At 38.3% G+C, this 27,767-nt stretch overlaps 1 protein-coding gene and 1 long non-coding RNA gene across 2 annotated transcripts; both read right to left on the minus strand.

Annotated features, from left to right (window-relative positions):
• Nucleotides 1–1,476: 1,476 nt before the first annotated feature.
• LOC310999129 (uncharacterized protein) lies at nt 1,477–18,249 on the minus strand (the record flags this gene model as incomplete). The annotated part of the gene is made up of 24 exons (XM_083989452.1): nt 1,477–1,739; nt 2,626–2,685; nt 3,076–3,105; nt 3,948–4,080; nt 4,570–4,698; nt 5,366–5,619; nt 5,714–5,928; nt 6,203–6,276; nt 6,386–6,429; nt 6,518–6,803; nt 6,976–7,004; nt 7,491–7,776; nt 8,363–8,406; nt 8,515–8,800; nt 9,184–9,227; nt 9,461–9,737; nt 10,187–10,221; nt 12,447–12,732; nt 12,871–12,914; nt 15,562–15,847; nt 16,972–17,015; nt 17,124–17,409; nt 17,789–17,832; nt 18,072–18,249. 24 exons carry the CDS (start codon nt 18,247–18,249, stop codon nt 1,477–1,479), a joined length of 3,657 nt encoding a protein of 1,218 aa, XP_083845578.1.
• A 115-nt stretch (nt 18,250–18,364) lies between these two features.
• Nucleotides 18,365–27,593, minus strand: LOC310999126. Its single transcript, XR_014596035.1, has 3 exons — nt 27,462–27,593; nt 27,260–27,303; nt 18,365–18,483 (listed from the first exon to the last, which is right to left on the minus strand). It is a non-coding gene; the product is annotated as an uncharacterized lncRNA (long non-coding RNA).
• Nucleotides 27,594–27,767: the final 174 nt, after the last annotated feature.

Below are 27,767 nucleotides of genomic sequence, written 5' to 3' on the forward strand. Positions count from 1 at the left end.
ACGTCGCCATAAGAGCCCGGTGGGTTCCTGTCTGCAGTGGAGACACGGCCACCGAGTGGGCCGAGTGAGAGGACGGTTCCTGTAGAAGTTCCTACCCCCTCCCTTTACCAGGAACTCCTGCAGTGGAAACGCGGCTATAGTAGCCTAGGCCCTGCGTGCCTTTTCTGTGAGGGAATTTATTTCTTTGTCAAAGCAAAGCTGCCAGATGCGCTGATGATGATGCCCAGATAATTATATTCCATTGTATGCTGAAGTGTGGTCCCTCTTACCCTGAAAACACGTTTGGATTCCTGTAACCTGGCTTTTTTCTGGAATACCATGACTTCGCCCAGTTTTGACAGAACGTCTCCAGCAGAGAGAGGTTTTGCTGTAGGCCCTGTTCTGTTGGGGATAGTAGAACCAGGTCATCTGTATACATGATGAATTTGATTTCTTTGCCTTGTAGATCTAATCCTGGGCTTGAGGACTGACAAGAAGAGTGGCCAATTTATTGATATAGATGTTGAACAGAGTGGGAGACTGGTTGCACCCCTGATGCACTCCTTTTCCTTGTTTGAAGAACTCTGCTCTTTTGTTTCCAATTTTAACACAGCACTGGTTGTCAGAATATTTGGATTTGATTAGATCATACATTTTACCCCCAATTCCATATTGGAGAAGTTGTAAAAATAACCCGTTGTGCCAAATTGTGTCAAAAGCCTTTTTTAGATCTACAAAACAAAACATGCATCTATCTATCTATCTATCTATCTATGCATGCTGTTAACACAGATGCCCCTGTAATTGCAGGGGTTATACCTGTCTCCATTTTTAAATATAGGAGAAATGATACCTTTATACCAAACACTGGGGTAATATCCAGGGGCCAACACCAGGTTAAAGTGTTTTTGCATGGCAAGTTGGAGTTTTAAGTTACTGTGTTACTGTGTTTCAGCATGTCTGAGTTACAGTAATGCTGTCTATACCACAAGCTCTCTCTCTCTCTCTGACAGTGTAGAATTCAATTCAGTGGTGTAAAAGCAAGAAATCTTGGAATTTATCATAACTTACAAACAAAGCAGATTTAATGGATGGAGTTGCAGTGATCAAAGTGAAAAATATAAAATAAAGTAAAAAAAAATATTTACATGCAAACAATTAAAAAAAAACTGTTTTCAAATGATTAGTTTCAAAGCGTCCATTAAATCCCTCCCATGTCTGAGCCTCATACGAGGAGTCTCTCTGTCAGAGCAGTTAGCGTAGTTAGCATCTTCTACTTGCAGGTGCATCCTGCCCCTCCCCCTCACGCTGCAAGTTGACAGGACCGGTCCCTCAGGTTGGTGATGTATGAAGACCCAGATGTCTGACTCTAGACTGTCATTGGTTCACTGCAGTCCCAAGGTGGAAAAACTCATGTCATGTCAGGTAACTGCTCATTTTCTTCAACAAGGTCAAAACATGATTTTTATCAGAGGGGTCTTCAAAGGCTCCTGTTAGCTACTTCTTCCTGTTGAGGTCTTCAATGAGATATTTCTCGTGTCTTGTCAGGATTTCATAGAAGATGTCTTTGCATTCATCACTAGCTTTCAGGGAGGTGGAGTACAGCTCCGTGATCTGATCATAACTGGTTGACAGTTTCTTGATTTCATCATATCTTTGTTGGCTGATGACCCCTTTCACTAAGAGCTTGTCCAAAATCGGCTTAACATTGGTCACTCTGTTTTTCAGCTCAAGCTGATGTTTGTCCACAAAGTGCTCATCTGTGGAAAGAGGAGAAAAGTGACTGACTGGATTTGAACATCAAGTTAAATCCAACTTTTAATACATTTCAGATTGGAAGAAAGATTTCTTTTTCCACAATATCCACTTACGTGAAGATGTGTATTCATATTCAGAGAGTAGATGAATGAAATCCATCCTTTGTAAGCCTTTCTAGGAAAATGATTCAGACTGCGGTGTCTCAGAGGAATAGTAATCCATCAGATCCTGATTGAATTGTCTGAAGACAAATGTTTCTAACACTAAATCTACAAGTTTGTAAATAAATTGCAATTTACAGATTAAGGTCTACAGTTTACAGTTATAAAAGCTGAAATTCTCCAACTGTCATTTTGTAAAACTCTTACATCCATGTTCTTTTGATAACATTTTTGGAGACACAGCTATTTGTTTCTTTTACTAATGTCTGTCAGCCCTTTAAAATTATTTTAACAACGAAAAGGAGCAGAGAGGAGCAGTTATTTAAAGTCAAGTTTTTGTATAGGTAAGCCAGCTATGAATTATGAGCTGGACAGAGCCTTTGGAACTTTTTCACTTATTTATATATCTATTGGTATTCATAAAGCAACTTTCTTATTGAGAAAATAGAAATTAGTTAAAGACCTTTTTGGTTTATTTCTTTGTGAAAAAGACCACATGAGCCAAACAGAAGAGGCAGCAGATTAATGAATGTGCTGTCACCTGCAGTAAAGTCTCAATGACTATAGCAGCCGCTTAAAAGGAACCAGCTTCACACATGGTAAGGGGTATCAACAAAGCTATTTTACTAAAAATGTTATTTAATGGTTAATTTATCATTCTCAATGTTCAATCATGAAGGAAATTAGCAAGATTTTGTTGAAGACATTTACTGAGTGAACCTCATACCTGAGCATCCACCTTCTGCCACTGCATCTCCACCAGCTTCTCCAGGTGAGGGTCCTGCAGCTGGAACAAATTGATGCAAAGTGTTAAACGGTGGCTTGTTCTCTGGTGTGTAACTGCTGTTCTACCAAACACACACCAAGAACATCAATTTATTTCATGGTCTTGGGAGAATATAGGAGGATAGTAAATGTATTCTTTGTCATGGTTTGTCCTTAGTTGCAGTTTTATTTTGAAGTTCAGTGTCCTGTCTTCCTGTGGTCTCCTCCTGTGATTACATAATTGATTCCCCCACCTGTGCCTTTTTTCTATCCTACAATTGTCTGTTTAGACTGCAACCAGAGACATCATATATCTTCTACCTAAAAAAACACCACAGCAGGTGAGAGGGTGGATTTCAACTGAGGTCTAAGGTGAAATTCTTCTCAATGCTCATTATGTTCAGTTTCTTACCTTCTAAATTACCAGAGCTTGGATAGTCATCTGAAACAGAGCGTAGAACAAAACAATGGATGATTGATCGGTACTAAGGAACTGTAATCACATCAAAAGGTCCAATAACAGTGCATTTCAGTAAAATAAAATAAGAATGATAGATAAAGGGCTTTCTCACTGTATTTCAACCCTTTTTGAGTAATGTAACGCTGCAGCTGGCAGCAGGGAGGCACTTCTCTTCATCTTCATTTTAATTAGAATACATCAGGTAGTTGTGTGCACAAAAAAACCACCAGGTGGAGTGAAGTTGTGACTCCAGCGCCACAACTGATGTCAGTACGTATACTTGCTGACTATAGGACATGTATGGGTTTCTGGCTGCCCATTTATTATCATGTATTCTATACAGATTCAGGTCCTGAGAGTCAGAACGGAACTGGGCAAAAAGGCTTTTAAATTTTCTGCCCTGTCTACCTGGACCAATGTGCACAAGGACTTGAAATTGACACATCTTGTAACTTTGGGGGAATTCAAGTCAATTATAAAAGACAGGGAAATCAGCTCAATCGGATCTTGTGATTGCATTGTGTAATCATGTAATCCCACTCTTGTTTTCCTGTATGTGTGATTGTATTTTATTTGTGTCTTGTGTGTTTGGTGTAAACCTTCTGCTTTTGTGCTGCTGTCTTGGCCAGGTCACTCTTGGAAAAGAGGTTTTAAATCTCAATGAGTTTTTACCTGGTTAAATAAAGGATATTCATTGATTGATTGATTGATTAATTAATTGATTGATTGATTTCAATGGCAAGTAAATACATAAACACATTTGTTACAAGACAAAAATAAAAAAATACATGTGGTGCAGCTAATATTATTTAACAGCCACTGACCTTTTTGTAGTTCACACCTCCACACTTGTTCTTTTGTAGAAAACTGCGAGAGTGTAAGGTAGAAGTCTCTGTCTGGATTCTTAATAAACACTTCAAAGAAATTTGGGTCGCTCTCATGTCTCAAGGTCAGTTCCTGTGTAAAAACATCACACAGCATAAAAGAGTTAGAGGGAGAAGTTCAATGATGCAAAACAAAGGACAAAATACACAATGTATCTTTGTATGCGAGACGAGTGTCTATCACTGCACTATGATCGTTATTTTACACTATATTTTGGGTGTACAATACATCACTATTAGATCCATAGGAGGTCATACAGTTATTCTGCTACCATGACTCACTCTGTACCCCATGAACCAATCTAACCAGGATCACAAAACAAAGGCACATATGCCCATGTTATAACTACATATGGCACTGACAGATTCATATAGTGCAGCCATACTTGTTTAATTTCTACAGCTGTTATTGTTCTTGTTGACATTTACATGTTTCTATGGTCGGATGTTTGTGTGGCCACATTGCTCCTTCAGCACTGGGTTATGGTTCCTTTAACATCTGAAACACATTTCACCATGCACCATGTAGTCATTGACTGCTGACACGCAGGGCAAACTGTACCTCTGGGTGAATTTTTGCTGTTTTAATGTCTGCTATGAGAGTGAAACCCTGCTTCATCTTCAGAGACTTGTCGGGGTCTGACTTTCTTATTATTTCATATCGGTAGGAGATTTCCTTTTGGTCCACTGTCTGTAAAAAACACAGCATAAAGAAAAACTGCTTCAGTCATTTGGGTTTTTCGGGACATTCATGAAGAAGCAATATCAGTTTTTACAGGACAGTATTATGGTTTCAATTGGAAAAAAAACCTGACATTTAAAAAAAAGTCATACTATGAGAATAACATTTTAGAAAAAGCCACAATATGTTGAAAACATTTTAACCATGTTTAAATATACTCATGCAGAAGTGATTATGAGGAAAGAGGTTGGAGAAGCCACATACGAGATGAGAGTCATATTGATTTATGTTATAATTATTTCATCATTGAGGAAATGTTATATTATAATGTTCTCAAAGGAACCTGTCTAGTAGCATTAAAGGACCTTACAGTGAACTAAACATGTTTAATGGTCTTCTATGGAATTTCTAATATCAACATAAACTTTTGAAATTATTCCCAGAGTTACTGCTGAAACATCTCTGTTGTATTTTTTATAACAAATTTACATACATCTTAACTTTTAATTGATCATAGAGTATCTGTTGTGCTGAATCAATATTATATTATGGTCTGTCAGTCTGTGTTTTTCTTTCAAATGTTAAAGACATTGTTGTGTCACACTGGCCCTTTAAGGACTTTGCTGTCATTGATCTTATAATGTTGTGAATTTGTGACAGTAAAATATTCAGTAACCTTTTGTAGAGCAGGATCTTTTGGGATCACGTAGACATGCAGCTTCAGGACTGGTAACTTGGGTTTATAGTATATTAGTATGTAGCATCTAGTTTTCACAGGAAGGCCGGCTTTCACCAGGACGGCTCTTGGAGAGAAAACTGGTTCAGACAACTTGACATGGGACGGTGTGACCTCAGATACTTTTTCCACAACATCTCCACACTCATCTATGTGCAGGACTGCAAAGTTGTCTTTTACTGTTGGGTCGTCATCTGCACAAAACACAAGCACACACAGTGAGGAGGAACCGACTGCAGCAGAGTTGTTGTTCTCTTGTGCAGTGAGAGATGTACAAAGTCCACTGACCTATGCAGATCCAGTGTGGCAGGTAGACTTCATCCAACCTCCCAGCATCAACTGTGATGTTCATCAGAGGTCCTGCAGCCATGTACTGTCTGCTCTCCATCCTCTCCATGTGGTCCTCCCAAGAGTTAAACTGGTACTGGAGGCTGACCTTCTCCTTACAGACCCAGCGTAAAGCAGAGACACTGCACTCAAAGCGTCCTGCCTCAGACTGTAGACTAAATCAGACCAAACAGGTCAGTTTGTGTTTGTGCATAAAACTCTTATTAATATTAAACTCATATTAGAGACACAGTGGGAATAATCTGCTTGGACTTTATTCAGAGTCAAATGTAACATCATCAGTTTACTTGTCATGTTGATTTGCTAGAAGCAGTAACAGCACAGAGAGAGATTCTAGTTTTTCTCCTGTGAAAACATCCCATGAACCAAGCTGAACGTCTTCCTACTGCTCCAGTTGCTGAGCTGCAGTTTTCAACTTGTTGTTTTTACCTGTAAGTTGAAGCCTCATCTGCTTCTGTACTGTTCACCTCAGGTTCAAGTTTAGTCCAGTCGCTGGATTCCTGCTGCAGAGGACAGTCAGAAAAATCAGCTGTCGTCTAGATAAGAATGAATGAACGAATGGATGGATGAATGATTGAATCAATTAATTAATTAATAAAAGAAAGGGATTACCGTAGTGCTTCCACAGCCCTCAACCTCCAAGCTCCTTGAATCTCCTTGTTAAAGCACAACAACATTTGATATGATCAGATGATACATAAAATAATTTGGGTCAGAGTTTAGTTTTCTTCCCACAGATTTTACCTGTGGATCCTGAGCTGGTCTCTGGCAGCATCAGCACCAGATCACTCCTGTTCATTTTCTTTAAAATCTCCCTGGTCACCTCCACAGACCGTTCACCGCACGTCTGCACCATCAGCTCCACTACATCAACTCTTTGTGCCGACGTCATTGGGTTTTTGTGTTTTATTAGAAGATCAATTGTTGTTTCACTCTGCTGCAGGACCAACTTGAATTCTCTGAACTCTTGATCATTTAAATCTTCTAACGTTGCCAGAAGTTTCTCCTTCACTGATGTCATGTTTACATCCTGCTGGATTCAAAGTCATCGGGAGACATTTACTGTATGTATCTCATTCAGTGAATATATATATGTATATTGTATGTATTAGTTATTTATAGCAGCCATGATGAGGATGAGTTTCACCCTGTAACTGTTCAGTTAAAGCTGTGTTGTGTGAGTCTCATGTGACTTTACTCACTTTCTGGAGCGGTGAAGTCAGATGTTTTTCTGAAACATAACATTCAGGATTAATCATCAAAACAAATAAACATTTTCTCTGTTGTGAATAATGAAATTATAAAAGGACGTCGACACTACATCATTAACTCATTAACGCCCATTAAGTCTGAAGGAATTAATTCTGAAGGATTAGAAACAAATATTATTTTTTATAATGTTATTATAATTAAAAATCTAATATAAATATAAACATGGTGTGTGAGAGAGGAGCTGATACAAGTCTATGGTAATATAATAATGTGGCAATCAGATTCATATACTTATATTTTGCTCCACTCAGTTGCCTCTTTGAAGAAAATAAAAACCAAGAAAATAAAATTTATCAAAACCCAACTCATTATGAGAATCCAAGAGTGAAAAGGGTTCAGTCTCTTTGATTAGGTTTTAACTGAAACACATTCACTTTTATTAAAATGATGTATCCCTAATTATTAACACAGACTTACGGTATGTGTTATTTGTTTTCTGTCTCACCTCTGAGTTGTAAGCTGGACTCTGACAGACTCTGCAGCAGATCAGTCCTGTTCATGTCCGTCAACACCTCCCTGATCACCTCCACAGACTGTTGACCAATCCTCTCCACCATCAGATCCACAGTTTCTGCTCTGTTTGCTTCCATCAGTTGCCACAGTGAGAATTGTGGAAGGCTCCTCTGAAAGGACGTGAGCTGCAGCAGCCGCTTGAATTTGTTGAAATCTTTGCCAGTCAAATGTTTCAGTGTTTTCAAGAGAACATGTTTCACAGCATCTTTTGCTGCTTCCTGAAAGTTTAAAGAAAACATTTTGTGTAAGTTCTTGTCTTCGACATTTACAGATTTCTTATTCATATTTCTTTGTATTTCATTATAGTCAGAGTTTTAAACATATGGTTGTTCAAAGGTTTGTAAATTATTTTTTGAAAGTTCACTCAGACAGTGATAAACTTGGTGATATCTGTTGTATTGATCATTATTAGCTTCTTTTAGCTCTTTTCTGTATAATCGTAATGTAGTTTTCATTTCTTTGCAATTTATATCAACACAAACCTAATGATCTCATTTATCCTTTTAATTCATGTATTTGAACAATACCTGACATGAATCAATTTCTTTATATTGCTAAAAACAAACAAAGAAAACAAGTTTAAACGCCACATATAACTTGATCTGTATTTTCAAATTAAAAAACGGTTGAAAAAAGTACATGCTGACATTTCCTCGTCTCATCTTCTGCAATAGCTTCAGTTCTGTCACAACATCAGTGGTGGTGATGGTGAGAACCATCCAACCTGTCACTGTGTTTAATATGAAGATGGTTTTCAACCTGCATCTACTGAAGGAAAGCTGTGATGAGTAAAGTCAGACTCACTCTTTCAGACTGTGCAGTGTGATATTCATCACCAGGTAGTTTGTCTGAGGAGAAAAGAAAAGAAACACAGTCTAGTCCAAGTTGAAACTGAAGCAGTTCTAACTAAACTTATTCATCGTTGGAGTGTGATTTGATTTTAATGTCTGTCTTACCTTCAGGTCCTGAGCTGGTCTCTGACAGCCTCTGAACCAGATCAGTCCTGTTCATCTCCATGAAAACCTCCTTGGTCACCTCCACAGACTGTTGGCTGTAGGTCTCCATTATCACATCCACTACATTTGCAATGTTGTCACTGCTGCTCAACATCCATGAGCTGACTGAAGTTCCCCATGGGGAGGGCATCCACCGCAGGACTTGCTTGAATCTCTGAAGCTCCGCATCACTCAAATCCTTCAGGTTTTCCAGAAGCAGATGTTTAACAGCTGCCACTGTAGCCACCTGGAAACATGAATATAATCATAGGACATTTAATCCATTTAGACAATGACAGATGTGTCTCTTTGCATTTCATCTGTGTTTGTGTAGATGTATATGTGTATCAGTTATTGATACACATGGAATTTGTTGTCATATTGATTATGATACGTTCACTTTTTTCTCTTTTATTTTTGAGAAACACAAAGTACAAAGCAAAAGAAGTGATAAACACAACATGATGTTATTGTTGGATTGAATCACAGCTGAAGTTCAGTGAGATAAATCCAGAGTAAATCATAAGTCTGAGTTGTATCAATAGATAAAATCTTCACTTTCATTTTCAACCTGCATCAGTTGAATGAAAATATTGTTGTATGAAATCAAACAGATGTGACTTCACTCACTTTCTGGATCAGAGCAGAGCAGCGTTCATCTACAGAGAGTTTCTCTACAGTGAAGAGAAATAAATATGACACATTAGTGACGACAACTGAATAAAAACACAACAGAGATCAACACTAAATTATCCTCAACTTTCTTCAACTACATATTTACCTCTTTATGTGAATAATTACTTTTTAAGACTTTTGAACCTTGAAATGTGTCTTTTTTCCTACAACTTATGTGAGAAATTAGTTCTATGACTAATGTTTTGTTTATGTCTTGTCTTTATTGTCTTACTTGTGGGTCCTGAGCTTCTGTCAAACAGCCTCTGCACCAGATCAGTCCTCTTCATCTGCTCTAAAATCTTCTCAGTCGTCTCCACAGACTCTTCACCATAAGTCTGCACCATTGAAAACACAGTGACCTCCAGGTTTGTCTCCCTGAGCAGGGTCCATGGGACGCAAAGAAACCTCTGACGCTTCAGGAGAAACTGATTGAAGCCACTGAGCTCTTCAACACTCAGATCAGACAGTGTCTTCAAAAGCAGATTGATAACAGACACCATTGTTTCTTCCTGGCAAATTCAAGGGAAAAGTGAAAACACTTTATCTGCTGGAAAAATTATGGATTTTTCTTGTCACAACTCAAAAAACTGTTTATTATGGAAATGTAGATGTGTTGAGCACAGTTTAGTTTCTTTGAACAGGTTCATTATTTTTATGTTATTGTCTGCTGAAGATGTCCATCAAGCTTACACAAGTTGAACTGAATTCAGCTTCAGTTTTCAAAATTAAATAACATTGATTTATTGATTAATAAGTCAATCATATTCTTTTTTAAATTACTCTATTAAGCGTAAGGTTATAAAACAGACTCTGTCACTGTTAGAATAAAATTTACAGAGACTAGACACTCATAAGAAGCTATAACTATCAAACAATTGAATATAGGTTCAACAGAATGAATTCTCCAACAATCAATTCATTGTTACAGTTTTAGACCATTTAATGTGAATGAACTCACTTTCTGGACCAGAGCAGAGCAGCGTTCATCTTTCTCTGAGGAAAAAAGGAAACATGACCAGATTCAGGAATGATTGATTTCACTGTTTGATATCAACAGAAAATCTACTTCATACCAACACCATCAAAACACTGTTTCACCTGATCAACACTGGATGTCAACATGACGACACATTTGCTGTTAAACTAGGTTCATACTCTGAGATGTGAATGACAGTAACTGCAGGACTTTGAGGGACAGATTCAGTTCACCTTCTTTCAACATAATTCAGTTCAATTAATGACATGTGTGTCTTCATTTTTATTAAGGTACCTAAATCCCTCTGTTGTTTTCACACCAGATACTTCAGCTGATGATCCAGAAGCTGCAACACATACTATAACACTCATGGTAATCACATGATAAACACTGTCTTCACCTTGTCCTGTGTAAATCAATATAAAAAGACTCTAATATTTCATGGCAGAGACCTCTGTGATTTGACAAAAGTCTCTTTCAGGCTGTGAAAATAAAACTTTCACACAATTGATTCAACTGAATTGTTTTTGTAAAGAGCCAAATTATAACAAACATAATTTGCAAGAACTTCACAATGTAAAGTCAAGACCTTCTGGTCTTTTTACAATCAATCGGTGGATCAGTGGATCATCGTATGCATGTATTTGTGTAGTCTTATCTATCATAAACAAGAGATTACAGTTTATGGGGTACACTTCTTTTTTTGACCCCGGGTCCGAGGCTCTGATCGCAGGTTTGGTTTTCAGCAGCGGTGTGGAAGGCAGAGAGCCTCCACTCTCCCTGTAACAAGCTATTTATCTAACATCATTGTTTAATGATGTAGGTCAATATCCTGCATAGTTCTTCTCTGTGCTACTCTGATCAGAGCGGCGTTCCTAGCAATAGTGAGTTACACTGAGTCTGGCAACCGACTGCAGGAATTATTTTTCTGTTGTTGTTGCCTGTCTTGATCAATAGATGGTGGTATTTTGTTAATTCTCCATATTCAACCTTTAATTATAACAACCCCAGCAGTTCCCTCAGAGAGAAAGCACTTGGTGACTGAGAGGAGGAAAAACTCTTTGCTGAAGAAGAAGAAGAAGAAGAAGAAGAAGAAGAAGAAGAAGAAGAAGAAGAAGAAGAAGAAGAAGAAGAAGAAGAAGAAGAAGAAGAAGAAGAAGAAGAAGAAGAAGAAGAAGAAGAAGAAGAAGAAGAAGAAGAAGAAGAAGAAGAAGAAGAAGAAGAAGAAGAAGACATGCTGTTGTTCAAGGGGCAGTTGTCGGTCTGAGAAGTGAAGCTCACTTCCGCGTTCAAAAAACTGCAATCCCCTCGGCTTCCTCTGGGGGCTGGTGTCAGAAAGCAGCATTCTCCATAGACCCCCATGTTAAAATCACAGACTTTACATCCTCAATAAACATGATCAAAGCCTTGTGTCAGAACATTTTTTGGTCTCAATCGATAGTTTCTACACCCGCACACACTCTGAGGGGGGTGAATTTTTTTTTTAAAGGTGTACAGAAAAGAAAATTGAATTTGAGCCCACTTTGGGTGATAAAATTAATGTGATAACTCATCTTTCAGACGTTGTAGGCCAAACTTTGTGCAAAATTCTATTTTTGAGTAAATCCGGGATGAAAGTGTGTATTTTTTTTTTCGCATTGGATAATGCAGGCGCACGGATTATACATCAGCCTGTACACGATTCACCAGCCACTGATATTGGATCCGTAATCTGTCATTCAACGTCTGAGACACGCACACACACACGGAGCTCGGTCTCGCCCCAAGCTTTGAATATCCCGCCCGCTCGATAACGACCAATCAAATTCGTTTTCCTCACTCGGGTAAACTCGTGTTGCAGCTCGTGACAACTCGGCGCGACAAACAGGACAAACGGCCATTTCTGTACACCTTTAACTCTACCGTTTTACTATTAGCCTATTAGGTTATAAATTCTCGCCAATTAGGGCGCGGAAACGGAGTGGTCTGGAGACAGGCTGCTTCGAGGCCAGTGGGCGGGTTCTCGGCCGGTAAATCCAACATGGCGCTGTTCAGGCCGCCATATTTGAGTCACAAAAACTACTAAACCATGGGTGACGTCACGGATGCTACGTCCATATTTTTTTTTACAGTCTATGGTGTTGTTGTATTGCTTTAAACTAGAAGATGGATTTCATAATTTGCAACACAGTTAAAAAGATTTTCCAGCCCTGTATATTTATTTATTACAACATTATTAATGTGACAGTTTTCTTTATCTCACCTCTGAATCCTGAGCTGATCTCTGACAGCCTCTGGTCCACATCAGTCCTGTTCATGTCCATTAAAACCTCCCTGGTCACATCCACAGACTGAAGGCCACACATCTCCACCATCACCTCTGACAGTCTGTCTGCACTGTGTTCCTCCAGTTGTCTCCATGAGATGTACGGAAAACCTTTGTGGAAGCAAGTGAGCTGCAGGAACCACTTGAATCTCTCAAGATCCTCATCACTCAAACCAAACAGTGTTTCAAAAATCACCTCTTTAACAGCTGCCACTGTTGCCACCTGAAATAAATGAGTATATTGTTAAAGCGAACGTGTTGTTTTCTGAAACTAATTTAATCAGTGATGTTGATTATAAACCTTCATCTTACTGAGTGAAATCTGTGCAGCACATGAATAGACAAATGTAACATTGCTCACTTTGTGGATCAGTGCAGACAGATGTTCATCCACTGGATGTTTTTCTGAGAAGAAATAAAAATAAGTGATCAACATCCACCAATATTGTTTCTTATGTAATATAAATGCTGTTATTGTTACAGTATCTGCTCTCCCACAATATAGTATTTTCCAATGGTAAAAAACAAATCCACGATAAGTCTTGATTTCTCCATATTATAAACTTTATTTATAATGTAAAAAGAAGCAGACAAAACCTGGTTACGGATCAGTTTTATAAATTGTTACTGTACATATGATACATGTTTTGTTTTCATTGTCTTACTTGTGGTTCCTGAGTTTCTGTCAAACAGCCTCTGCACCAGATCAGTTCTCTTCATCTTCTCTAAAATCGTCTCAGTTCTCTTCACAGACTCTTCACCAAAAGTCTGCACCATTAAAAACACAATGTCCTCCAGGTGTGTCTCCCAGAGCAGGGTCCACATGGGGTATGAATGATGCCACTGATGGTGAATTTCACTACTTAGGACAAGATTAAAGTTGCTGAGCTCTCTGTCACTCAAATCAGCCAGTGTTTGTAAAAGCAGCTCCATATCAGACACCATCGCCTCTACCTGGTAAAAACAAGGGAAAGATTCATGAGGCAAAGGTGAAATTTATCAGCTTCAATGGTTCAAGATTTTTTCTGTCCAAATCTCCTCAATACATGTGTTTTTAATATGTGGATGTTGTAAGATTACATCATCCATCCACTTTGTACAAGCTCATCGTTTCATTACATGGCTGTCACTGTGTCTAAGTGTCAGCTGTCAGCTCTGAGTAAATCTTCTCTGTTGGACTTGATGATAAAGTGTCTGTGTTTTAAATATTGTCCGTCATTTGAAAAGCAAATCAAGAAAAAAGAAATACACATGATCAATGGTATTGATGCCTTATGTAAATAAATATTACTCACTGTTACATGGCAGACATGAGAAGTGCATTTGTTACTGTAATCCTTCGATGCTGACTCCTCTGGCCAACCAAGAAAAAGCTGGAGTATACTTTACATTTTTCTCATAAAGTTATTTCTGTATTCAGGCACATTAGTTCAATCAGACAACTCTACATTGAGTTGAATATTTTTATTGAGCATAAACATTTTGTATAACTGAAGCAGAGCATAGATCACTTTAGCATGGCTGGAGCAAGTTTGGCGTCAGGCTCTGTCTCATTTCTTCATTCACTGAAATGATCTGCTTGACAGACATTACAGGGAATAAATAGCAGATCCCCACAGGGGCTCAAAGAAACAGAGCCCACAGGTGGATGCTGGGGAGGTGGAGGGGTTGAGAAACGTCACGGCAGCCAGAGCAGCAGCAGCAGAGGAAGGAATGATCAGGTGAGTGGGGTTTAAATATCCTGTCTTAATTAGATTAGGAGAGCAATTAACTGATCAGCTGATGAGGATTGGAGCAGTTTGAGTTGTCTCTTTGAACTTGCTCCATAGCTCCTTTATTGATCGGTGCCCATAGATATAGCTACTATATACTGACTAGATGCCGCCTTCTGCTTCTCAGCGTACGTCAATAACGCCGCCATCTTGATACGGGGTTTCTGACCACAGACATACGTCTGACAAGCAGTCAGACCCGGTCAGACCCTTGTAGAACACATTTCAGTGTATTTATGCATGTGGGTGTGTGTCTGAGTGTGTAAGTGTATGTTTAATACATAAAAAATAATCATAAACATTTTTCAAAAAAAATGTTTTTTTGTTGTATCATAAATACATGTCTACCATTTATAATAAACCAAACGGCTTGAAAATCGGTTGAATATTCGGTGAGTTTTGGCGATTTTAATGGTTGATAGACGTCTGCCTCTGTTGACTAGTGCAGTAAGTAGACACGGCTTCCCCCGAACTAAGTTGGCGGCCGCGTTGACGCATTCCACTCAATAGAGCTGCCTGGGAACGCGACATCTAGTCAGTATATATATCTATGATCGGTGCCCACTGTGTACTTTGTAAAGTCACTTTGTAGAGAAGATTTTTCTGTTGTTTTTTTTTTTTAGATGGACATTGACAAAGACCTTTTTTGTTGTGTTGGAACTCTTGCCTAGTAAAACATAATCGATCTGGTTTTGCTGCACCCACATTTTGACTCAAATTTGGTTCTTTGATTGTCATGTGTTATTCACATTTTGTAATTCATACAAAAAGGAAATGTAACACTCACTTTCTTCATCAGTGAAGGCCTTTCTTCATCTATATGATGTGATGAGAAAAAGAAATGTCAAGTAAAACATAAAGTTAATTTATTTAACAGACTTCGTGCAGATTTACAATAGAAAACTGTTCTGAAACTGTGACAGATCTGATCCAGTGTTGTCCCTCAGGTGAAGGACGTTTCGGTTGTAACAGAACAAAATATAAATTTCAATTTTATCTTTGTCTCATGGCACATGAGATTTTGATTGCCTGATAACTAAAGCATTTAATTTAATTACATTTTAAAGACAGAAAGGTGGACAATTACATCATGAACACACATGAAGGAATCTGCGATGAAGGATTTGAAACAAATATTATTTTTAGAATGTAATTATAATGTTCAAATTCTCTCAAACATAGTGTGTGAAAGAGGAGCTGATTCAAGTTTCAGCTGAAACACATTTAAGCTACTTTTAGATAAAATGATGTATCCTTGTCTAATTATTAACACGTCTCACCTCTGAGTTGTAAGCTGGACTCTGACAGACGCTGCAGCAGATCAGTCCTGTTCATGTCCGTCAACACCTCCATGATCACCTCCACAGACTGTTGACCAAACCTCTCCACCACCAGATCCACAGTTTCTGCTCCGTCTGCTTCCATCAGTTGACTCTGTGGGATTTGTGGAAGGCTCCTCTGAAAGGACGTGAACTGCAGCAGCCACTTGGATTTGTTGAAATCCTTGAGAGTCAAACTTTTCAGTGTTTTCAAGAGAACATGTTTCACAGCATGTTTTGCTGCTACCTGAAAAAATGAAGGACATGTTTAGCAAGTTTTTATCTAGGCCAGCTACAGATTTATTTCTCTGTATTTCATTATACAGCCCCAATTCCGAAGAAGTTGGGACATTATGTAAAATGTAAAAAACAGAATGCTATGATTTGTTAAATCTCATAAACCCATATTTTATTCACAGTTTAAACATTTGATGTGTTTACTGTTCCACTAAGAAATTGTACTATTTTAGCGGAAAAAAATGGTAATTTTTAATTTGATGGCAGCAACAAATCTCAAAGAGGTTGGCACAGGGGCAACAAAAGGCTGTAAAAGTAAGGGGAATTAATAATAAACAGCCGTGGGTGCATTTTGCAAGTAATAAGGTCAAATGGCAACAGGTCAGAAGAGGACTGGGTTTAAATAGAGCATCTTAGAGAGGCTGAATCTCTCATAAGTAAAGATGGGCAGAGGTTCACCAGTCTGTGGAAAACTGTGTCTAAAAATAGTTGAACAATTTCTGAATAATGTTCCTCAATGGAAATTTCTTACAATTTCTTAGTTTAAACATTTCTATTAAACATTTCTTTACTATGATGTGAATAAAATATGGCTTTATGAGATTTGCATTCTGATTTTATTAACATTTTACACAATGTCCCAACTTCATTGGACTTTCTAGTCAAGAGTTGTGGTTTTTTTAATGAGGCTGTTCAAAGGTTTAAATATATTTTTCTGAAAGTTCACTCAAACAGTGATAAACTTGGTGATACCTGTTGTATTGATCATGTTATTAGCTTCTTTACAATAATTACGGATGAGTATTCATTTCTATACACCTAATGATGCCATTTATCCTAATTAATGTATTTGAGTAATATCTGACATCAGCTTGATTCTATGGTTAAATAAAAACAAAGAAAATAAGTTTAAATGCCATGTATAACTTAATCTGTATTTTCAAATCCATAAAGTGTCAGAAAAAAGTACATGCTGACATTTCCTCGCCTCATCTTCTGCAATAGCTTCAGTTCTGTCACAACATCAGTGGTGGTGATGGTGAGAACCATCCAACCTGTCACAGTGTTTAATATAAAGATGTTTTCAACCTGCATCTACTGAAGGAAAGCTGTGATGAGTAAAGTCAGACTCACTCTTTCAGACTGTGCAGTGTGATATTCATCACCAGGTAGTTTGTCTGAGGAGAAAAGAAAAGAAACACAGTCTAATCCAAGTTGAAATTGAAGCAGTTTTAACTAAACTTATTCATCGTTGGAGTGTGATTTGATTTTAATGTCTGTCTTACCTTCAGGTCCTGAGCTGGTCTCTGACAGCCTCTGAACCAGATCAGTCCTGTTCATCTCCATGAAAACCTTCTTTGTCGCCTCCACAGACTGTTGGCCGTAGGTCTCCATTATCACATCCACTACATCTGCAATGTTGTCTCTGCTGCTCCACATCCATGAGTTGACTGAAGTTCCCCATGGGGAGGGCATCAACTGCAGGACTTCCTTGAATCTCTGAAGCTCCGCATCACTCAAATCCTTCAGGTTTTCCAAAAGCAGATGTTGAACAGCTGCCACTGTAGCCACCTGGAAACATGAATATAATAATTGGACATTTAATTCATTTAGACAATGACAGATGTGTCTCTTTGCATTTCATCTTTGTGTAGATGTATATGATGTGTATCAGTTATTGATACACATGGAATTTACTATCATGTTGATTATGATACGTTCACTTTTTTCTCTTTGATTTTTGAGAAACACAAAGTACAAAGCAAAAGAAGTGGTAAACACATCATGATGTTATTGTTGGAATCACAGCTGAAGTTCAGTGAGATAAATCCAGATTAAATAATAAGTCTGAGTTGTATCAATAGATAAAATCTTCACTTATCAATTTCAACCTGCATCAATTGAATGAAAATATTGTTGTATGAAATCAAACAGATGTGACTTCACTCACTTTCTGGATCAGAGCAGAGCAGCGTTCATCTACAGAGAGTTTCTCTACAGTGAAGAGAAGTAAATATGACACATTAGTGACTTACAACTGAATAAAATCACAACAGAGATCAACACTAAATTATTCTCAACTTTCTTCAACTACATATTTACCTCTTTATCTGAATAATAACTTTTTAAGACTTTTGAACCTTGAAATGTGTCTTTTTTCCTACAACTTAGGAAACGTGAGAAATTAGTTCTATGACTAATGTTTTGTTTATGTCTTGTCTTTATTGTCTTACTTGTGGTTCCTGAGTTTCTGTCAAACAGCCTCTGCACCAGATCAGTCCTCTTCATGTTCTTGAAAATCTTCTCAGTCGTCTCCACAGACTCTTCACCAAAAGTCTTCACCATTAAAAACACAGTGACCTCCAGGTCTGTCTCCCAGAGCAGCTCCATCTCTAAAAACTTCTCAGTCATCTCTACATACCTTCCACCAGTCATCTCTACATACCTTCCACCATAAGTAGGTGCCCGTGAAAACACAGTGTCCTCCAGGTCTGTCTCACCAAGCAGGGTCCACATGGGGTCTGAATGACGCCTCTGATAGTGAATTTCACTCTTTAGGTTGTCCTTAAAGCCCCTGAGCTCTCTGTCACTCAAATCAGCCAGTGTTTGTAAAAGCAGCTCTATATCAGACACCATCGTCTCTACCTGGTAAAAACAAGGGAAAGATTCATGAGGCAAAGGTGAAATGTATCAGCTTCAGTGGTTCAAGATTTTTTATGTCCAAATCTCCTCAGTGCATGTGTTTTTAATATGCATCTGGAGTCAAATGTGCTTCCCAGTGTCAGAAAGCCTGGTCTGAGTCACGGTCAGGGGTCCTCCAACAGAGTAAAATACACACAGCAGCTAAAAACACCCAAGAACGAAACACTGGACTGTTGTGAAGTGGCCACCAGTGAGCCCTGATAAAATCTAGTGCTGGGTTGAAAAGATCGATCCACCGATTTTAAATCGATTCTCATCTTAATTCCTACAGATCGATTCGTACGTCCAAAGATCGATTTAAAAAAAAATGTTTTAATATAGTGTCCGACCGGACATGATAAAAGGATGAGGAGGAGTTTCTCAACAAACCTTCATTTATTTCAGGAACGGTACAGTTACTGTCGGCCGTAACCAAAAAGAAAGAAAAACAACAGACAAACTTCTCTACTAACGAGCCTCTGCTGAATTGAATCGGATAGAAAGAATCGGATCGAAAAAAATCGATTCTGAATCTTAAAGCAGAAGTGAGTGATATATTTGTGTTAATATAAGTCTTAAATAGTTATATCTTCCGACAGCAATCACTTACATAGAGTGTTTGGACTGAAACACGGGTCTCTCAGTCCCTCTGCTCTGAGCCGAAGAGAAAACATTTATCGTATCCTACAGTTTTTATCCAATGAGGAGAGAGAACGGCATGCAGGGCTGTGTGTGCAGCCAAGGAACGCCGTGAATGTGGTGACGTAGCGACGAGGACTGTTATGGTGCGTTCAAGGAAACTCGTATTTTTCCGACCGTGAAGTGGTACCAGTTCGATCTGGTACGAGTTCACCGGTCGGAAGTTACGAGTGGCCGTTATAGTGACTTTCACCGGTAAAACAGGTCGGAAAAACACGAGTGGGTTGCCTGGAACGCTACAAAGTCGTAAGTTGTGACTTGAAGCTGTAATTTACGATTTCAAAAGCCTGCCTGGAACGCAGCATTAGCGAAAACGACCGGATCACTCACTTCTGCTTTAAGAATCGAATCGATTCTTGAAATTTGAATCGATACCCAGCCCTAATAAAATCCTATTTGAACATCTGTGGAAGGAGCTGGAACATGCCGTCTAGAGAAGGCGCCCTTCACACGTGAGACAGCTGGAGCATAGAGTATAGGAGTATTGAATGTGCAATTTTGTAATACTAAATTGTCTAATTTCACAGTGCTTGAAGATAAATAAAAGATCGTGCACCAGCTGAGCTCCAGCCTGTTCCTTTTGAAGCCAAAGGACCGTAACAAATTCTGTTGCACCAAAATTCAAAAGCAGTATCTGATTTTCGTTAGTTAATTTTCTTTCTTTTTTTTAATTTACTATTACTTTTGTCAGTTTCAAGTTATTTCAGTGACAATTGTGGGTTTGTCTTTATTTAAAGGGATAGTTCAACATTTTGGCAAAATTGGCCCATTGCCATAATCGCTATAGAGGAAGCAGGAAGTAAGGTCACCATATAATTTCCTCCCTGGTTTCTAGGGGGTGGAACTGGAAACATAGCCAACTCTGAATTGCCTCCTTTAGAAACAGTGATGTGTTTTCAAGTATGATATCTATTTGACCCATATGACTACACTGAATTTGTAAAAAAGGGAAAACCTATTTTTCAACTGAGGATGATTTCTTTCCAGTAGCCTCACAGAAAACCAATTTGAGTTTTGGAAAAGCGAAGCGTTTTTACACTACATTTATGAGCCTCTGCGCACACCGTAAAATTCTCTGACCGGCGCAAGACAGACTCATGTTTTCATTCATCCAGAATTAAAGTCAGAGGTTCGAAGACGATCACATACCGTCGTAGTTCCGACCATAAACGGCGATTCGGCTGTGTTATTCTCATGACTCGCCACGAAACCGAAAGTAAAGAAACGCTGGTCGGCTCGACCAGCATTTCCGCCACCACTAATAATAACAAAATAACGATAGAGACAAAACGATATATTTATCGAAAATGGGCCCATTAACAAGTGTGGGTAGCGTAGATTCATCCAAATTAACGTGAGACTTTTTTATAACCAAATAGAAACTCCTCGTTGTCCCTTTAATGTAAGACATAGAGCTTCCAAATTTAATAATTTTAGCCCACCCTTTACATAGTCACACTTCTTTTTTTCTGGTTTATTAGTGGACTGATATATATAGTGAGGATGACCCTGAGGCTGCACTTAGTTTATTTATGTCCAGATAAATTAAGACTGTAGACAACGCTCCTTTAAAAAAGTTTACAGTCAAGCTAAAGAGCCCCCCATGGCTTGATAACACTTCAGTGAGAGAGACGCTGCTAAAAAGGTTGCCCTAAGATCTGGATTAATTAAAGATAGACGCAAGTATTGCTCTTTGCGTAATCAAGTCACAAAATTAAACTTTATGAAAAATAGGCATTTCTATAAAAAATATCAAATACTGCTAAATATCGCAAAACTAATGTTTCTGTCAGGACCACTATGTCAAAATAATATTTATTTACTTGCACAGTTTAATTTGGCGGTATGGTACTGTTCTGGGACCCCCTGCTCTTCCACGCGCTTGCGTGGAAAGCCTGAGGCAGGAAGAGCACCTTCCTGCCCTTCACGAGCCATCATGAACGGCATAAGCAAGAGCGCAGCAGCAAAGAAAACCCCCCAAAACAACCACACCGGCAAATCCTGGAACCTCTGCTAAGAGATGCCAGGAGGCTATCTAGAGTGGAATTAATTTTTGCCTATAAAATTTAATAGGGAATAAGCCACACGCTACCTCTTAACAATAATAATTATTAACAATAATAATAATAATAATATTAAATCAATTATTTACAATGAGAGGCTCATGGCTTTTTGTGCATCTAAAATGGCTCTATTGCCAGGCGCAGTAAGGCAATTTTATTTGAATAGCCCGTTTTTACAAACAGTTTGTCTCAAAGGCTTTACATGGCATCGTAACAACATCCTCTGTCCTTAGACCCTCACATCGACTGAGGAAAAACTCCATAGAAAACCCTTTTAACAGGGAAAAATCGAAGAAACCTCAGGGTGAGCAACAGAGGAGGGATCCCTCACCCAGGACACTGAAGTCAAGCCAGCCCACACTTTGAAATCCTTGGTCAAGCCAGCCCACACGTTGTTTTAAGGTGCGCGCATATACGGCACATTACGGCAAGAGCGAGAAAGTGCCCGTAAGATGAAAGCAATGACCCCGAAACGTCTGATGTGGCATTTCAAAATAAAAGCCAGCCTTTCAAAATAAAAGCCTTGAACACTGCATTTATGTAGAGTATCATTAAAAAAAACTGCTAGTTATTACTGTACCATTCCACTTCAGACTGATAGTACTCGACCTGAAGATGACATCCAGAAAAAATCAGACCAATCTGATGTGGGATTTCAGAATAAAAGCCCTCTGAACTTGCATATTTTGAAGTATTTTGTGTACATTTACAGTATCATTTTTTTTTAAACTGCTAGTTATTACTGTACCATTCCACTTCAGACTGATAGTACTCGACCTGAGGATGACACCCAGAAAAAATCAGACCAATCTGATGTGGAATTTCAGAATAAAAGCCCTCTGAACTTGCATATTTTTAAGTATTTTTTGTACATTTACAGTATCATTTGTTAAAAACTGCTAGTTATTACTGTACCATTCCACTTCAGACTGATAGTACTCGACCTGAAGGATTTCAGAATAAAAGCCCTCTGAACTTTAATATTTTGAAGTATTTGTGTACATTTACAGTATAATTTTTTTAAAAACTGCTAGTTATTACTGTACCATTCCACTTCAGACTGAAAGTACTCGACCTGAAGATGACACCCAGAAAAAATCAGACCAATCTGATGTGGAATTTCAGAATAAAAGCCCTCTGAACTTTAATATTTTGAAGTATTTTGTGTACATTTACAGTATCATTTAAAAAAAACTGCTAGTTATTACTGTACCATTCCACTTCAGACTGATAGTACTCGACCTGAAGGATTTCAGAATAAAAGCCCTCTGAACTTTAATATTTTGAAGTATTTGTGTACATTTACAGTATAATTTTTTTAAAAACTGCTAGTTATTACTGTACCATTCCACTTCAGACTGAAAGTACTCGACCTGAAGATGACACCCAGAAAAAATCAGACCAATCTGATGTGGAATTTCAGAATAAAAGCCCTCTGAACTTTAATATTTTGAAGTATTTTGTGTACATTTACAGTATCATTTAAAAAAAACTGCTAGTTATTACTGTACCATTCCACTTCAGACTGATAGTACTCGACATGAAGATGATACCCAGAAAAAATCAGACAAATCTGATGTGGAATTTCAGAATAAAAGCCCTCTGAACTTGCATATTTTGAAGTATTTTGTGTACATTTACAGTATCATTTTTTTTTAAACTGCTAGTTATTACTGTACCATTCCACTTCAGACTGATAGTACTCGACATGAAGATGATACCCAGAAAAAATCAGACCGATCTGATGTGGAATTTCAGAATAAAAGCCCTCTGAACTTGCATATTTTTGTGTACATTTACAGTATCATTTTAAAAAAAACTGCTAGTTATTACTGTACCATTCCACATCAGACTGATAGTACTCGACCTCAGGATGACACCCAGAAAAAATCAGACCAATCTGATGTGGAATTTCAGAATAAAAGCCCTCTGAACTTTAATATTTTTGTGTACATTTACAGTATCATTTTAAAAAAAACTGCTAGTTATTACTGTACCATTCCACATCAGACTGAAAGTAGTCGACCTCAGGATGACACCCAGAAAAAATCAGACCAATCTGATGTGGAATTTCAGAATAAAAGCCCTCTAAACTTGGATATTTTTAAGTATTTTGTGTACATTTACAGTATCATTTTTTTTAAACTGCTAGTTATTACTGTACCATTCCACTTCAGACTGATAGTACTCGACATGAAGATGATACCCAGAAAAATTCAGACCAATCTGATGTGGAATTTCAGAATAAAAGCCCTCTGAACTTGCATATTTTTAAGTATTTTGTGTACATTTACAGTACAATTTTAAAAGAACTGCTAGTTATTACTGTACCATTCCACTTCAGACTGATAGTACTCGACCTGAAGATGATACCCAGAAAAAAATCAGGCCAATCTGATGTTGAATTTCAGAATAAAAGCCCTCTGAACTTTAATATTTTGAAGTGATTTGTGTACATTTACAATATCATTTAAATTCCACATCAGATCGCCCTGATTTTTTCTGGGTATCATCCTGAGGTCGAGTACTATCAATCTGAAGTTGAATGGTACAGTAATAACAAGTAGGTTTTTTTTATGATACTGTAAATGTACAAGAAGTACTTCAAAATATTAAAGTTCAGAGGGCTTTTATTCTGAAATTCCACATCAGATTGGTCTGATTTCTTCTGGGTGTCATCCTCAGGTCGAGTACTATCAGTCTGAAGTGGAATGGTACAGTAATAACTAGCAGGTTTTTTTTTAAATCATACTGTAAACGTACACAAAAATATGCAAGTTCAGAGGGCTTTCATTCTGAAATTCCACATCAGATTGGTCTGATTTTTTCTGTGTATCATCTTCATGTCGAGTACTATCAGTCTGAAGTGGAATGGTACAGTAATAACTAGTAGTTTTTAAAAAATGATACTGTAAATATACACAAAAATATCAAAGTTCAGAGGGCTTTTATTCTGAAATCCCACATCAGATTGGTCTGATTTTTTCTGGGTGACATCTTCAGGTCGAGTACTATCAGTCTGAAGTGGAATGGTACAGTAATAACTAGCAGTTTTTTTTAAATGATACTGTAAATGTACACAAAATACTTCAAAATATTAAAGTTCAGAGGGCTTTTATTCTGAAATTCCACATCAGATTGGTCTGATTTTTTCTGGGTGTCATCCTCAGGTCGAGTACTATCAGTCTGAAGTGGAATGGTACAGTAATAACTAGCAGGTTTTTTTTTTAAATCATACTGTAAACGTACACAAAAATATGCAAGTTCAGAGGGCTTTCATTCTGAAATTCCACATCAGATTGGTCAGATTTTTTCTGGGTGTCATCCTCAGGTTGAGTACTATCAGTCTGAAGTGGAATGGTACAGTAATAACTAGCAGTTTTTTAAAAAATGATACTGTAAATGTACACAAAATACTTAAAAATATCCAAGTTTATCATCTTCATGTCGAGTACTATCAGTCTGAAGTGGAATGGTACAGTAATAACTAGTAGTTTTTAAAAAATGATGCTGTAAATATACACAAAAATATCAAAGTTCAGAGGGCTTTTATTCTGAAATCCCACATCAGATTGGTCTGATTTTTTCTGGATGTCATCTTCAGGTCGAGTACTTTCAGTCTGAAGTGGAATGGTACAGTAATAACAAGTAGGTTTTTTTTTAATGATACTGTAAATGTACACAAAAATATGCAAGTTCAGAGGGCTTTTATTCTGAAATTCCACATCAGATTGGTCTGATTTTTTCTGGGTGTCATCCTCAGGTTGAGTACTATCAGTCTGAAGTGGAATGGTACAGTAATAACTAGCAGTTTTTTTAAAAAATGATACTGTAAATGTACACAAAATACTTCAAAATATTAAAGTTCAGAGGGCTTTTATTCTGAAATTCCACATCAGATTGGTCTGTTTTTTTCTGCGTATCATCTTCAGGTCGAGTACTATCAGTCTGAAGTGGAATGGTACAGTAATAACTAGCAGTTTAAAAAAAATGATACTGTAAATATACACAAAATACTTAAATATATGCAAGTTCAGAGTGCTTTTATTCTGAAATTCCACATCAGATTGGTTCTGATTTTTTCTGGGTATCATCTTCAGGTCGAGTACTATCAGTCTGAAGTGGAATGGTACAGTAATAACTAGCAGTTTTTTTTAATGATACTCCTACATAAATGCAGTGTTCAAGGCTTTTATTTTGAAAGGCTGGCTTTTATTTTGAAATGCCACATCAGACGTTTCGGGGTCATTGCTTTCATCTTACGGGCACTTTCTCGCTCTTGCCGTAATGTGCCGTATATGCGCGCACCTTAAAACAACGTGTGGGCTGGCTTGACCAAGGATTTCAAAGTGTGGGCTGGCTTGACTTCAGTCCCAGGACGGACAGACGTGCAATAGATGTTGTTACAGACAAGAAAACAGGGAGCAAAGAAAACCCCCCAAAACGACCACGCAGGCAAATCCCTGACCCTCTAGCAACAAGAGATGTCAGGAGGCTATTTAAGTTGGAAATAAATGTAGCCCATTTAAAAGGAAATAGACAAAGAACCCCCCAAACCCGCAAAAGGAGCTGCGTCAGTGAATAATGCAATGCCAAATATGATGCTGTATTATCGCTATGGAGGTTGAAACCCAGCGCAAATTAAGAATAAAGCAAACCGTTCCTTGTGTGACGCTCCGACCGCGTGCCAGCATCACTGGCAAACAGAAACTCCACAGCCCCGGAATCAGCCGTCGCCGGTCAATGGAACACCTGTGTGTGACGCCGTCCCCGCCTGCCAGGAGAGAGCCCCGACGGAGAGAGGGAGCCCCCCTCCCCCGTCGTCGCAGATGGCATCCTCCGTTCCAGAGCTTCGCTGAAACCCCACGACACGTCACCGCGCCAGCCGCCGCGGGTCCGCATTGTGGACGGGGGCGACGACATCGGGAGCAGCGGGGCGAGCACGAACACGAGCGGCGATCCTTCCCGTGGGAGCCCGTCTTGCAAAAAAGCCAGCAGAGGAAGCAGCAGCAGCAAGGGAGGTGACGTCGGACTAGAGCAGTTTAAATCGCGCGCTCTGAATGCAATTCCCCAATAGGAAGCTGAGCCATCAGCTGATCTGCACAGGTGAAGACAGTTAGGCTACGCTGTGCTGATTAAGAGCTTGACGTCATGGCCTGCCAGAACTAACGCTACGCTTAATTTGTCCCCCCCTTTGTTGAATCAAACGGTTTTGCTCTCACTAAGCCAAATGACATTGGTAATCATTTTAATAATTTCTTTATTAAAAAAAAGGATCGGTAACCCTTTAATTTACAGGCCGTTGATTATATGATAACGTCAGGAAATAGCCAAGAAATAACAATTAATTGTGCAGTAATGTCAAGAAATAGTCTAAAAATCAGTTTCATAGCAATGTCGTGTTTTACATAAAGATAAAAGATTAGGCTACACATGCTTTGAAGGTTTTGGGAAAGATCAGAATTTTTCTCCACCAAGTCCTTGGAATTGACCGATATTTCTGGGAAATTTCTACACAATCAATCGTTATTTCTTTGCTACATTTCTCAACATTGCTATGAAATTGAGTGTTATTTAGGCTATTCCTAGATATTATGACGCAATTAATTGTTATTTCTTGACATTATCACCCTAATTAACGGCCTGTAAATCAAAGGGTTACCAAAGTATCTCACAGAAAGCATGAGTACCTCTGACAACCATAAATCAAAAGACATAATCACTAATATTATCATATATTTTTTGTGTTGCTCCTTGTTGACCCCAGGAAGACGAACAGGTTACTACGGTAGCAGCTAATGGGGATCCTTAATAAACAATCTAATAAACATGCAGCAAAGCGCCAGTTGGGATTCGATACAGGGGCGCCTGTTCCCTCCTTTGTACTTTTAAAATGACTTTTGCTCTGTTTAGTTGCACCCATACTTTGACTTCTGTGATTGTCATGTGTAATTCCTGCATTTCATTCACACACTCACTCTCTTCATCAGCGCAGGCCGATCGTCATCTGCATGGTGTTTGTCTGATAGGAAAATTAAATATAGATCGTTTATTTAACAGGCTTCATGCACATTTACAATAGCATCTCAAATTGATAGTGAAACCTTGCAGAACTACTTCAATACTGTATTTTACTGTTATACCAGAACAAAATATAAACTTGTGTCTCCTCTGCCTCACCTTTGGTTCCTGAGCTGAGCTGCTTTGGCCTCCTCTGAAGTTGATCAGTTGTTTTCATCTTGTTTAAAATCTTTCTGGTCACCTCCTCACTCTCTTGTCTGTACGTCTCCACCATCAGATCCACTAATTCCTGTGTGTTTGCCACTTTCACTTGACTCTTTGAGCTGAGTGGGAAACTTTTCTCCAGTTTAATGAGTGACTTGAATTCATCAAGTTTCTCAGGACTCAGTTTATTCAGTGTTTCAACAAGCGCCATTGTTTGTACCTGGAAAATCCAAAGGATGCAGCACACATGTTACATTGAAC

Source organism: Trachurus trachurus, assembly GCF_905171665.1.
Source record: "Trachurus trachurus genome assembly, chromosome: 16".
NCBI lineage: Eukaryota > Metazoa > Chordata > Actinopteri > Carangiformes > Carangidae > Trachurus > Trachurus trachurus.